Below are 13,948 nucleotides of genomic sequence, written 5' to 3'. Positions count from 1 at the left end.
ACAGCGTTTCTTAAAGGGGTATTTCCATAATCAATATTTATAACCATAGAATATCTATAATCCATACAATAGGTAATAAATATTTGATTGGTGGGGGTACGACCGCTGGGACCTTCATCCCGAGAATCTTACTTGACTGTTCCTGTGCGCCCTATATAAATGGGGCAGTACTGAGCATGTTCGGCCACTGTTCCATTCACTTTCTATGGGGTGTCGGAGATGGCGTTTGATCTATTCATATGTGGTCTACAGGGACGGCCAGGTAAACCCATTCTCGGGATCGATGTGAGTGTCAGCGGTTGGGCCCCAACCGATCAGACATTTATCACCTATACTGTGGCTAGGTGATAAATATATATTAAGGAGAAACCCTTTTAAGCTGGGTGCCACAACCACTCCTTTTGAAGTTTTGCACCATGCATAAAACATAGCAGGGCGGCAGGAGGATGGTTACGGCACGCAGCCTGAGCGCCATGTTCACAAACAATGGGTCTATCCGTGCGTTGCCTGCATGGAACAGACCAAAGTTTTGACCCCTATCCCTTAAATGGAAATACTTCTAATAAAATATTAATCCCCTTCAGAGGTTTTAGGATGAAGCTAGACAAATGAGTTATATTAAAGCAAAATGGATCTACTGTACGAAAGATATATTTTCAAAAACATTCTCACATCTCCCAAACTGGGAGCAGCAGTAAGTACAGCTTTACTAGGTTATCTGAGGATTAAAATTCAGTTTTAGCCGTTTTGTATTCAAAGCCATCGCAACGCTCTGCAGAGTCGTATAATAGCGCCCATAGACATGAAACTTAATACCAAATGTTAACTCTTATAGAGCTGGATGCTGGCAGTGCCCTGGGGCCTCCAAATCTAGGACTGTCCAGGCCATGTATAGTAGTACAAAGTTTCTTCATTTATTGATTTACACATATCATCCGCTCTACTCACAGGGTATGATGCTCCTTAATTTTGCAGGTCATTTAAAGGGGTTGTCCACGCCCAAAAATTTTTATGGCTTATCCTCCGGATGGGCTGTCAATATGTGATCGGTCGGGGTCCGACTCCCGACACTGCTTCCCCTTCAGTTTCTTTCCAGGTCACATTGTGAATGGCCGACATGCTTGTAGCTGCAGTTCAAAGTATTACGGCCTTCTCACATTCACTTGAATGGTAGAAGGCTTTAATACTATGAACCTCTGCTACAAGGGTGTCAACGATTCAGTGTGAGGAGTAAAGGAAATTAAGGGGAAGCCATGCGCGTAGGAGCGCTACGGCCCCTTCAAAACATCTGATCGGCGGGGGTGCCGGGACTCGTACCCCGACCCATCAAATAGTGATGGACTATAGCATATCCTAGCGATATACCATAACATTATAAGATGGGAATAACCGCTTTCATCAAAGGAATATTTCTTCTATGTTTGTAATAAACTTTTTCTTTTTCTTTTTTATATGGACTTTCTGCTGGTCTTGGATAATATATCATTTTGGTGATGCAGTAAATTGATATACTTTTTTTAAACTTTTGTTTTAAAAATGTTTCTCTCTCTCTATATATATATATATATATATATATATATATAATTTTTTTTCTAGCATAAAAACAAATGATGTACAATGTCCAATGATTTTTCCATTTCAAGTTTTACAAGCTATAGTGTTTTATACATGGTAAATACATTTACTGCCTTTCTGGGGTGGAGACAGGCCAGGCATGCTTTTCATACCTTTGTTGGAAGCTCATAAAGTGCTGACAGTTTCCATTGGCGTCTCAAACACCCCCCCACCCCTGTGCATAACATATGCCAGAGCTTACATTCAGGTCTGCTGTGAAGCGTTTGGTGCTGTGTCCTCATGGGTAAAACATACTGACATTGTGAGCTTCGCACATTCCTGCTGTCAACCACTGTCTCGGCATCTGTACTCAAGATTGCGGATTGTCAATCGGAGGTCAGCTCCTCGGTCATCATGGCCTCTCGGGGTCTTGCCACAGCGTGTATATTTGTCACTCTTGTACTGGTGGTTGGCAGATAGATAACCTTCATGGTTCATTGAAAGGCATAGAGAGACCATGTAAATAAATCATAAAGACGAGGCTTAGTAATGATTCCTGGCCAAACAATAGCTTATGCTTAAAAGAGAGAACTGATGGGCAATCCACATGTTTCTTCTTATGTTGTGTATGTTTGCAGATTAGTTAGATAAGTTTCTTCCATCTGTGACATTCTCTGGTACATGTATAGTTCACCCGTTTTATATCTACTAGCGGAGAATGGGGGAGATAATCACTACTACCCTCCCCGGAAAGAACTACTTTACTTTCAAGAACCTTTTATTAGCATCTAATGCTGCATCTATCGACCTACCTAGAGAGAGATTATAATGTGTGTGTGTATATATATAGATGTATTTTACGTAATTTTTAGCGGTTGGTAGTTTACCAAACCACCTCCATCGAGACACTTACCAGTCCTCTATCTTTATTAAACCTCTCATAGATGACTCCTCTCTTAGACAGTAAAGCTATCCAGATACAGTAGACTATTTAATATCTATAGCGGCACCCCATTAGAGGAATGAAAGGATTAAAAAAAAAAATTTCAACCGACTTAATCCCCCAAGATTATTGGTGTCAGAGATTCTGCCGTTTTATCTTTCTTCCCCTTATTAAAAAGAATGCATATTTGGCACTTCAGGGCCAACATAATGGGCTTTTTGTTAGAAGAAGCATCTGACAATAAGCGGATCACAGTTTGTTTTATAGCTGTAATCCCAGCAATCCGCTGTAATCTGTTAGGGAATTGTTCAATTTTCCTGCAGTGCCACCACAGGGGGAATTAGGCATTACACAGTTTCTATTTTCAGGTTCACCAGAACAAGAAATGCTCTTTGTAGGCACTCCCTGCATCGGCTAATAGATGAGGCTCCTAAACGGGGACTCCCTCTAGTAACTCTTAATAGGGAATGTAAAAATGTTTTTTTGAATCCAGACAACCCTTTAGGTTTATTAAACCCCCTTAATTTGTTTTTCTTTATTGAACTTTTAAAGCTGTCCATACACTTTAGGTACTTGTGGGCGGCCCCTGCTGATTTAGGCCCCCTTCACATCTTGTGCACTACGTTTAGTATGTACATCTGGAAATCTCCTGGTGTGTACACGCTAACCGTGTACATGGGGCTCCATTACGTCATGAACTTTCGTGACCCTAGTTCATGGCGTAGCCCTTTAACAGATACTGTTAAAGTCTTTGATGGATGCCGCTGTTAGGCATCCGTTACAACCTTTGTTTAACGTATACGTCGGAAGCTTTTCCCGGCATATATGTCAAGCTTAGGCCATTTAATGTAATGTGAATTGGGCCTTAGACCGTATCCGTTTGCAATCTACGTTAAATGAAGGCAGCCTGATTGTCGTCGTCCCTCTTTTGGGGTAAACTTGTGTCAAATGAGTTGGTTTTTAATATGCCTGATGCTTTATTTCCCTGTGACTTTTCTGTAATTTTAAGCAAATTTGATCCTATTTTCTGTCATTTCCCTGAGAAATAAGCGGCACTGGAAATCTCCACCTTTGGCAGAACAATACAGCTATGTTATACTTGTTGTGGTTTCCACTCTTGTAATGATTTATTTTTATGTGTTTATTTTAGGTTATTATGATGGAAGTTCTTATCCTGCCCCAGGCTTTTATAACCCCATCCCATGGAAACCTATTCCCATGCCACCACCAAAGGAGACTGTTAAAAACTCATCTGGAAAGAAGAACAAGAGACCCGTATCGCACAAGTCGTACAGATCCAACACGGCCCTGGTCTATAAACCTAAGGACAATCTTAAAGTTGGTGGAGGGATGTTTAAAAGATAGACATGACGTCTGGAAGATAGATGAGGGGGATGACGGCCGTGATTGTAGAAAACAAAAGAAGTAAGACCTCCTCAGGTCTGGATATGTTGGCCCATTATCCCATTCATAGAAGTAACTTTTTTTTTTTCACATCACATTTGCTGCATAATTTCCAAAAAACAGGATTAACATTTTTATTCACAATTTAAGGGCATTTACCTTTAAATTAAGGCCCAGTTCATGTAGCTTTAATATGCAAAACTAGCGGGTATAATTGTCCCATTAAATATTTGCCAAAATTGGCAGTCAGGGGGTTGGAGACTCACTAGAAACGGAGCAGGGGGCACTTCATCTGTTATCAAATATCACACGCGGCAGATTTTGTTGCAGAAATTTTCCATGCGTGAAAATCCGTTCTATTCAGCTGAATTTGGCTGTTTCTGCAGCGGGTGTATGGATTTCATAGGGCTTGTCCACACACAACGGAATTGCTGCAGAAAATTTAGCCCCGAATTACGACCGAAAATACGGCTCCAAAGCGCCGGCAAACATCTGGCCGTTCATTTGAATGGGTTTTACGATGTTCTGTGCCGACGTCTTTTTTTTTTTTTTTTTAAAAAAAGACGCCCGCGTCAAAGAAGTGCCTGTCACTTCTTGAGACGTAATTGGAGCCGTTTTCCCTTGACTCCATTGAAAAAACAGCTCCAATTACGTCCGTAATGGACGCAGCGAAAGACGCCTGCACATGCCATTACGGCTGAAATTCCGGAGCTGTTTTCTCCTGAAAACTGCTCCGTAATTTCAGATGTAACGGAGGCTGCCGTGTGAACATACCCTTACTCTACATTGTTAAACCTCATTCTGACAGGTGTATTATACCTGTGTTTAGCTGTCCATTTAAGATCAGGATGAGCAGAACAGTGATCGGATCTGATGAAGCATAGTATAAACGACATTATATTAAAGAGAACCTGGCACCTCTCCTGACATGTCTGTTTTAGTAAATACTTGTATTCCCAATAAAATAACAATGCTAGAACATATTCTCTTACAACTCTGCATTGTGCCATTCCTCTGTTATTTTTCCTAGAAATTAATGAATAAATGAACAGGTTGTTATTATTCCCCTTGTCAGAGAGGCGTGTTCCTACACTGTATGGCACTGATTGGACAGTGTTCGACTGTAGGGACCCCCACCCCAATCGGTAACACCCATTTATTAATTTATAAATTCCCAGGAGGAATAAGAGAGGAACGGCACAGCCAGCATTCTTAGAAAACGATTCTCCAGAATCGCTTTATGGGAAATATAGTATTTACTAAGTCAGACATGTCAGGAGAGGTGACAGGTCCTCTATGTACATAGCTACGATTTGTATATCTAGAAGCATGGTGCTGGCTGCTGGAGATTCCTTTTTAAACACAATTTTACAAGAAGGATTAAACTGGATTTAGATTTTCACGTGACATTTATTGTTTGTCAGAAAAAGTTACATTTTATAAAGCAACTAATAGACATTTCTGACATTTCACTAAGTTGTAGGAATGTCCGTGAGATCAGTTATTCCAGTGGTATTAATATCTGTGTATGGTACTGTTATATGGGGTGGACCTATAGAATCTTACGAGTAACAACCATGAAGGCACTTACTTCAAGTTTTATAATAGCTGGGTGAGGCCCCATGCACATGACCGTATTTTTCATAATTACGGACCCCTTAATTTTTATGGGCTACGGACACCTTTCTGTATTTTTTACGGATGGGTGTCCGTTCTGTAGAAATGATCTGTGAAATATGTCCTATTCTTGTCCATAATTGCGGTCCACAATTACGGATGCATTCACTTCTATTGTCCGTGGATATCTTCCCATTTATTGAAAGGTGTCCGAGCCGTAGAAGTGTACCGCAAAAAATAGGACATGTCGTATCTTTTTTGCTTTTTACAAAGTATGGGAGCACGGGCTGAAAATGTGGGCGCGGCCGGCCGTGCCCACAATCGCGGCCCATGATTACGGGCATGGCCATGTGCATGGGGCCTTACTGTAGAAGTAGTAGACCTTACTGAATATGAGAGTCAGGGAGCAAGGCTGAAGATGCTTATAGAAATAATAATTTGCAACCCTTGTGGGGTTATTTCATATATTATGTGAGTTGTCCCAACTGGACAATCGCCTGTGATCATCTGATCGCCACAGGTCCAGCAGCTAAAACCCACAGCCAGCTGTCGTCATTGGGGAAAGCAGCATCTCTCCTGAAGCGGCCACTGCAGATAAAATTAACATTACATGGCTCCCATTCAGTGGCTCTTTTCCCTGGTTAATTGGGAAGGTCCGTGAGCAGGGGACCCCACTCTATGTTGTGCATATGCCCTAACAGAGCATGTGGACAAGGGTTATCTTAATGGGAAAATCCCCTTAAGCTCATCAACATATACTACATTTTAACTTGGTTAGTTGTCTTTTATGTAAGCTGTGGTGCACACATTGATATCTATGTACGGCTTCCTCAATTCATCTGCAGACCCGAAGATCCACTTTTGGCCTTAAAGGGGTTTTCTTCTAATCGATATTTATCACCTATTCACAGGACAGGTGATAAATATCTGATTGGTAGGGGCCTGGCCGCTGGGACCCCCACCAATCACGAGAACGGGCTTATCTTGGTGTTCCTGGGAGCCCCATAGGAATGGAGCGGTAGAGCGCATGCTCGACCACCGCTCCATTAATTTTTATGGAGCTGCCGAGCATTATCTTCGACAGACGCAGAAATAAATGGATCTGTTGTAAGGGGTTGTATAAATTTTGATGGGATGGGAAGGTGCATGGACAGTATATCTGCCCCTAGGATACCCTCTGCAGTCAGGAAGCGGACAGCTAGAGGTTCTTACTTATTCTATACTACAACCATCTTATGACATAAAATACTAAGGGCATATTTAGTTTACATTTAATATGAACTGAGTTTATCAAAAAGGTTTAGAATCCCTTTTAAGTCACCCCATAGATTTTATTTATTTTGCTATTTTAATACCTTTTGTACAAAAAATTTTAATAGAATTTTATTTAAATAAACTATTTCTTCTCACCGCTAAATTCTCTCACCTAAATTTGTAAAAAAATATTTTTGTACTTTTTGAACTTTATCTGTGTGATGATTTAGTTGTTTTTTTTACTTTTGTATTAAAAGTTTCATGTTTTCTCATTTTATCTTTTTTGTATTTATTTAGATATTTTTATAGTGCTAAAAACTGCTAAAAATACAAAAAATTCAATGGTGTATGGTAAATAGAAATAATCTAACATCTCATTGCCTACCACCTTCAAAAGAAAAATTTAAAAAAATGGATACATGATTTACTTTAATGATTTTATATTTTTGTATAATTTATGCTGTGACATTGCGGTGCCTGTAAAGTTCATTTGTAGAGCACAGATTTATATGATTTGTGTATTCGCTGAGGACAGAGGAAATGATGTGTACGCCTAGGGCATCAGACTGAAATTTGTATATGCAACAGGGACAAGGCAAATATTTAAATGCCCTGGTAATGTGAATTTAACGACCAGCCGCTTCCTGCTCCCAGAGAACAAATAAAGCCCCTTTAATACTTTAATATTAATCTTGATAATAAAGTAGACAAATTAAGGCGTCTGACTAAAGAAAGACTTATCAAATGCCGTCTGTTCATTAAAGTGTGAAAGGCTCCAGGAAAGCGACTGTTACCGTTCCTTTAAGCAGAGAGAACTTTCTTTGTGTACAGTAATCCCCTTTAATGAATATGCTATAATTTAAGGAAATTTCTCTTTAAGACGTATGGTATCGGATAACCAAGGTAAGAAGTGCCTGGATGAAATTGGAAATTGGAAATTGTCTTCTAAGGCAACGGTCTGCAACCCGGTGGTTCTCCAGTTGCGGTAAAACTATAATTCCCAGCATGCCTTGAGTGTTCGTTTCACCACAATTGGAAAGCCACAGTTTACAGACCACGACTGTAAGAAAGGCTTTAAATTTCTGTCTCACAAAAATTGCTGATCATATGAGATTGACGCGTATAGTGTCCTCTGCTTTAATGACTGATCGTCCCCACCCTCGAGCATTGCTTGCCCCAAATGCTCTTTCTATGAAGTCTGGTATGCACTCTACTTGCAGTTCTGGAAATACAGGATTATATAATTTAAGGAGAATTTAATTTTGTTTATGGACCATTTGGGGTCACATGGTGACATACGCCTTATTTCATGCAACATAAGTGGTTAACCAATTCACTTCTAAAAATTTCTGATATGCTGCATTACTAAAAATTTGTTCCCAGAGAGCTCAGCACGGTGCTGGGGTTGGTAATGTTTAGACACTCATACATTGACATGGGATGCACCAATAGTTTTCCATGTATGTGTCCCCTGCTAACAAACATTCAGTAGATTAGCAATAAATAGGGGACAGATGAAAGAGTATGACTGCAGGATCAGACTACACAGAGTTTGCTTGTAGTCTGTTACCATGGAGATGTATAGGTCTGCCCAAAAATATCTATATCTGGTGAGCGCTGTAAAATAAGATTATTTGCAAGGTTGTTCATTGTGCGTTTTGGTTGCATGGGAACAAAAAGAAATAATTGACTGCGAAGGTGGACAAAGCCTTTGATTAAACGCCATATTAGGCCCCATGCACACGACCGTGCCCGCAATCACGGCCTGCGATTGCGGGCACGGCCGGCCGCCGACTGACAGCCGCATTTTAGGGCCGTACTCGCATACAAAATGCAAAAGAACGGACATGTTCCATAATTCCCGGAACATTTCCACGGCACGGACACCCTTCCGTAGTGCTACGGAAAGGTGTCAGTGTTCAATGAAAGTGAATGGCTCTGGTTTTGCGGACCGCAATTGCGGTCCGCAAAAACTGAGGTTTTTTACGGTCGTGTGCATGGGGCCTTAGACAGAGCAATTGACATACAATTTTTTTGTATAATCGTTTAAAGGCAAGAGGTCGCCACGTGTAATAGCGTGCAGCGATCGAACGACCAATGATAACTCGTGGTATCTCCGTGGATCGGCCACATCTACCTGAGTAAAAGATTATCGTTCATCGCTGCCACATCCCCTCGTCTTATCAGAAATTTTCCAGTCGTTCGCAAATCAGAAATTCGGTATAGGGGAACGAGCAACGATCGCAGTAACGACTGAACAGCGAAAATCTTTAGAGCTTATTATCATGTGTAATAGACAGCCTTTCGAATGCAAACGACTCACTGAATCGTCGCTCGTTCATGAAAGAATATCTGCCCGTCTAGTGGGACAACAACTTAATGAAAGTTTTTTTTTTTTGTTTTAAGACCAAGTCGCTTCTGGCACTTAGTTGCTAATGCGCTCGTCTGACTGAGGCATTTTACACCATTTTATGCATTTTTAGTGGCGTTATTTTGCCATATTTCTTTGTAAAATAATGTCAGGGAGGAGTTTTAGAAACCAGGAAGCAATTCCAGGCTATTAGATGGGTTACCTATAGAATTATGTCTCCAGCGAGATTAGAAATGGCCTATAAATGGAAATCTACAGGCGATTCATAACGTTGTAAATAGGGTCAACCAATATCATTGTCATGAATTAACTTTAAATGGAAATCATGTTTTTTATGTGAAGGATTTACGAGCTGGGTGGCCTGGGAACAAATGTACATTGTAGAGCAATAACACAACCATTTTTGTTTTTTCTTTATTTTATTCTTTAGATTCTTTGGAATATACGTATAAGTTATATTAAGTGATTTAAGTATGGTTTATAGACATTTTTATGTCTGTATTGTAATTGTTTGAAAATTACAATTTAATAAAAGGAACGTAAAAGAAAGAAACCAGGAAGTAATAAACTGATGAAAATACTGAATAAATATGGAACCAAATACGAATAGAAATTTAAACTGACAAAATACTGAACAAATACTGACAACAAATACGCTGCTCATTGTCGCGTGTACATGCGTTTTAATGTCTTTTTTTTTTTTTAATTTATTTTTTATAGTGCACGGTTTCACTTCCGTACTCAAATACGCTTGTCTGAATGAGGGCAAACACTGACGTTCTTAGAAATCATCTCACCGTTAAGCCGCTTCGGCTGCCTGCGGGCACTGGATGTTATGGCCCATTATACGATGTACGGAGCCGAAAGCAGTTGGCTCCGTACATGGCATAGGGCCATGCAGCCGAACTGCAGGTCTGCTCCTTTTCATGCTTCCAGCATGTACGTGCGGTGCTCGGAGGCAGCCGGAGCGGCTTAACGGTGCGGGGTCCGGGCGTCGGACCCCCACAGATCATGTACTGATGACCTATCCGGTGGATAGGTCATCATTTCTGCAGTAGTGGACAACCCCTTTAAGTTCACTTATAAGACCACAAGTAATCAAAGAAAAAACAGATCACAAAAGGTTAAATAATGATAATGACAGGTACTGTGTTAAGCAATAAAAAAAAAAAAAAAGGGGTGCCGCACAATAAAAGTTTGTGTATCATCACTTGTCAGTTTTATAAGAACACCCTGGGGTGATGAGACTGAATATCTTCGGTAAAATGATATGTTGTGTCATTCCTGATCTAATTTTGTACTTGTTTAATACAATAAAAGACGGCTGGACCATTGTACAGAACAATCACTTTTACCTCCTTTATTTCCTCATAGATTGTAAGCTCTTGCAAACCACGTCCTCACCCCTCTTGTTTGATTTGTTAATTAGTTTATTGCTCTGTAATGTTTTTACATTTTGGCTCTAAATTGTAAAGTGCTGCAGAATAAATTGGCGCTAAATAAAGATAATTATTATCAATATTTTATTTAACAAAAAGGAATAAAGTATTTAATATTAATACAATGCTCTCTTGGATGAAAGTTATTGGTGGCTATAGATGCAAACAAAATTCTGCTCAATTGGGCACATCTGAGTAAACCTTGTTCAGTTGCTCTAAACTTTATTGGTCAAGATCCATCTTAAACCTCATTTAGGCTGGGTTCACACGACCAATTTTCAGACGTAAACGAGGCGTATTATGCCTGCTTTTACGTCTGAAAATAGGGCTACAATACGTCGGCAAACATCTGCCCATTCATCTGAATGGGTTTGCCGACGTACTGTGCAGACAACCTGTCATTTACGCGTCGTCGTTTGACAGCTGTCAAACGACGACGCGTAAAAATAAAGCTTCGTCAAAAGAAGTGCAGGACACTTCTTTCAGACGTAATTTGAGCCGTTCTTCATTGAAGTCAATGAAGCACAGCTCAAAATTTACGGCTGTCAGAGAAGCCTCGCAAAATGCGAGGAGGAGGAATTACGGCTGAAACGAGGCAGCTGTTTTCTCCTGAAAACAGTCTGTCATTTCAGCCGTAAAAGCCTCTCATCGTGTGCACATACCCTAACTTTTTAGGTTCAAATTTATGTGCTGATGCAGATATTGGAGATCCATTTTTTCTGATACGGAGTTCTATATTCCCTGTATAGCCTTTTGAGATATATGCTAAAATTCTGGCTACCTGCAGCCACCACTAGATGGAGCTTACTGCATACAGATTTTTTTTATTTCAATGGCAACGTTATGCTGTACATGCCTATGCTCCCCCTAGTGGTTTCTGCAGGGAGCCAGAATTTTGAATTTAGAGCTCCGTAACAAAAAAATGGAGCTCCAGCACCTAAAAAAGAAATATTATAACATAAAGCAATATAAAATTTTGACCCTATATTAAAAAATAAAAATTAAGATTCCTGCCCTTATCTGTTATCTCCAGAGTCTACAGTTAATGCAAAACTTATGATTTTGCTTCTGTGACCAGATGTTAATATTAACTAAATATAAAATTGTTTATATGATCAATGGGGAAACCTGTGAAGCTTGAATCCTTTTGACTGTAGAGCCACTGTTCCTGCCGCACCTGCTGTACCAGATAAGGAGTGGAGGGTGGCGCTATAAGGGTGGAGAGGTAGCAATCGCACCTGGGCCCTGGTGCCTGAACTTAATAGGGGAAATCTGCAACAAATTTCTTGTAAGGCTGGTTTCACACGAGCAGGTTTGGTCCGTAAAGGACGGAACGTATTTCGGCCGCAAGTCCTGGACCGAACACACTGCAGGGAGCCGGGCTCCTAGCATCATAGTTATGTACGACGCTAGGAGTCCCTGTCTCTCCGTGGAACTACTGTCCCGTACTGAAAACATGATTACAGTACGGGACAGTTGTCCCGCAGCGAGGCAGGGACTCCTAGCGTCGTACATAACTATGATGCTCCATGCCATGTGTTCGGTCCGAGACTTGCGGCCGAAATACGTTCCGTCCTTTATAGACTTAACATGCTCGTGTGAACCCAGCCTAAGGCTCTTGAAACAAATTCTGTAACGATGTTCCCCCAACTATAAAATGTAATTTATAGTATTAATTTACTCTTATGTGGCCGAGGGGCCATTGGGCACTCAGACACCAGGGCGAAGTGTAATTGCAACTCCCCCACCCCTATAGTACTAACCCTGGTTAGTTGACCTGAGTATAACTGCTGTACTGGACACAGCTGCATCAATCTACACCCATGGAGATGACTACCAAATTCCTGTGAACTGACCCACTTTTTCTTGTACAGCGGAACTTCCCCTCCCCAACAATTTTTTTTCCATGAAGGTCTATGTTTTTCTAGCAAAGTCAATAACATCCACATCACCCGAGGACATTTGTGAAGCCAATGACAGGACATGTATAAAATATCTATATGCTGATCCACTTAGAACACCCTAAAATAACTTTGGTGACGCTGAAAATAACATTTTCTATAGTGGTCAACATAAGTTGTTTTGAAGTGATTCCTACTTTCTGTAGCATTAAGGTCTTAAGTGCTTTCATGACCATCCAAAGCAAATAAACCCATCTTAAGACTCATTCTATGTTGTTATTTCAGGTGCCTTGGTGTGTTTCCATCTTTTTCCATCTTATATAAGCCTGATATACCTTCTTTAAGACCGCTTCAAAGAGAGCATGTCTAGAGATTAAAATATTTAAACAGATTAAAACCTATCGTGCCTTTCTCCTCGTAGATGTTTCAACCTTACCTTCTGTTATGAGTTACTTGGCATGAATCCCTTTAAGGAGTATGATAAAACCAAGGTGTGCGTAATCATGTGAAGATCTGTCGTCTTAAGAAGAGGTGATAAGGGTAGATAGGGGCAAAGTTATGATATTAGCCCGAGGAAAATATTTCAATTTGTGAATAGTCTGGTGAGCAAGTTCTTTACTGCATCTTCAGATCGAGTCCTTTTGGCTTCCGTCTGGCCAGTATACATCAGTATACAGTATGCAAAAAAACATTATGGAATAGCATAGCAGACTACGCTATTCCATACAACAGTGTCCAGTAAAAAAAAAAGTATACTTTAAAATAAACTTTTTTTTTTTTTACAATGAGACGCTATGGGTGATGTATGCCACTGTATTGTATCTGTCACTGGCCTCCGTTAAGTGTATACATCTCCAGTTTAAGATGCCAGGCAGTAAATTGATATTTAATGTAAAATAATAACTACGCGGTACAAATGTGTCCTTTCTTATCTTAACATATACCGAAATGTGTGGCGCGAGATGACCAGCTTTGAAAAAAAAACATGATTTTGCAACAATCTGTCACGAGATATATATGCTATATGTGTCTATATGTGGCCACCCAGAAGTTGTGATGTGGATTCCAGACCGTCAAGTGTTTTGTTAACATGTCGCGATATTGTATTGAATTTTTCATGAGAAATTGGAGACCTTAACCAAATTCAAGGATGGAAACATTTGTATACTTTTTTGTTTATTTTCCAATTAATGCCTTTGAGGGATGGTTGTCCCTTTATGGCATCCATTATGGCCTCCATTAAATGCATACATTGGGAACGGATGTATACAGAGCCTAACCTAAATGTACTGGTGCTACTATATCAATGCAAATAATAAGACCGAGTTGTAGTTAGACTTTCCTTCACTTGGGACAAATAATCATTTTGCTGCCCTAGCCTTGTATCTAAATACTGTAGCCAAGGCAGAGTGGCTTGTTGGCTCTCCCCTGGCACACATCTCCTGGGACTCATGCCCCACCAGTC

General features: G+C 40.3%; 1 protein-coding gene across 2 annotated transcripts in view; it reads left to right on the top strand.

Moving 5' to 3' along the window:
* CCDC34 (coiled-coil domain containing 34) overlaps positions 1–4,453 on the top strand; it is a 33,082-nt gene extending 28,629 nt beyond the window's left edge. For both annotated transcript variants that reach the window (XM_075837717.1, XM_075837716.1), the window contains exon 7: positions 3,648–4,453. In XM_075837717.1, coding sequence (XP_075693832.1) covers positions 3,648–3,862 — 215 coding nt within the window. In that variant the 3' untranslated portion in view covers positions 3,863–4,453. The remainder of the gene's footprint in view (positions 1–3,647) is intronic.
* The last annotated feature ends 9,495 nt before the right edge of the window (positions 4,454–13,948 follow it).

The sequence above is a fragment of the Rhinoderma darwinii genome, chromosome 9 (assembly GCF_050947455.1).
Source record: "Rhinoderma darwinii isolate aRhiDar2 chromosome 9, aRhiDar2.hap1, whole genome shotgun sequence".
NCBI classification, from domain to species: domain Eukaryota; kingdom Metazoa; phylum Chordata; class Amphibia; order Anura; family Rhinodermatidae; genus Rhinoderma; species Rhinoderma darwinii.
This window is presented reverse-complemented; position numbering and strand designations above follow the sequence as displayed.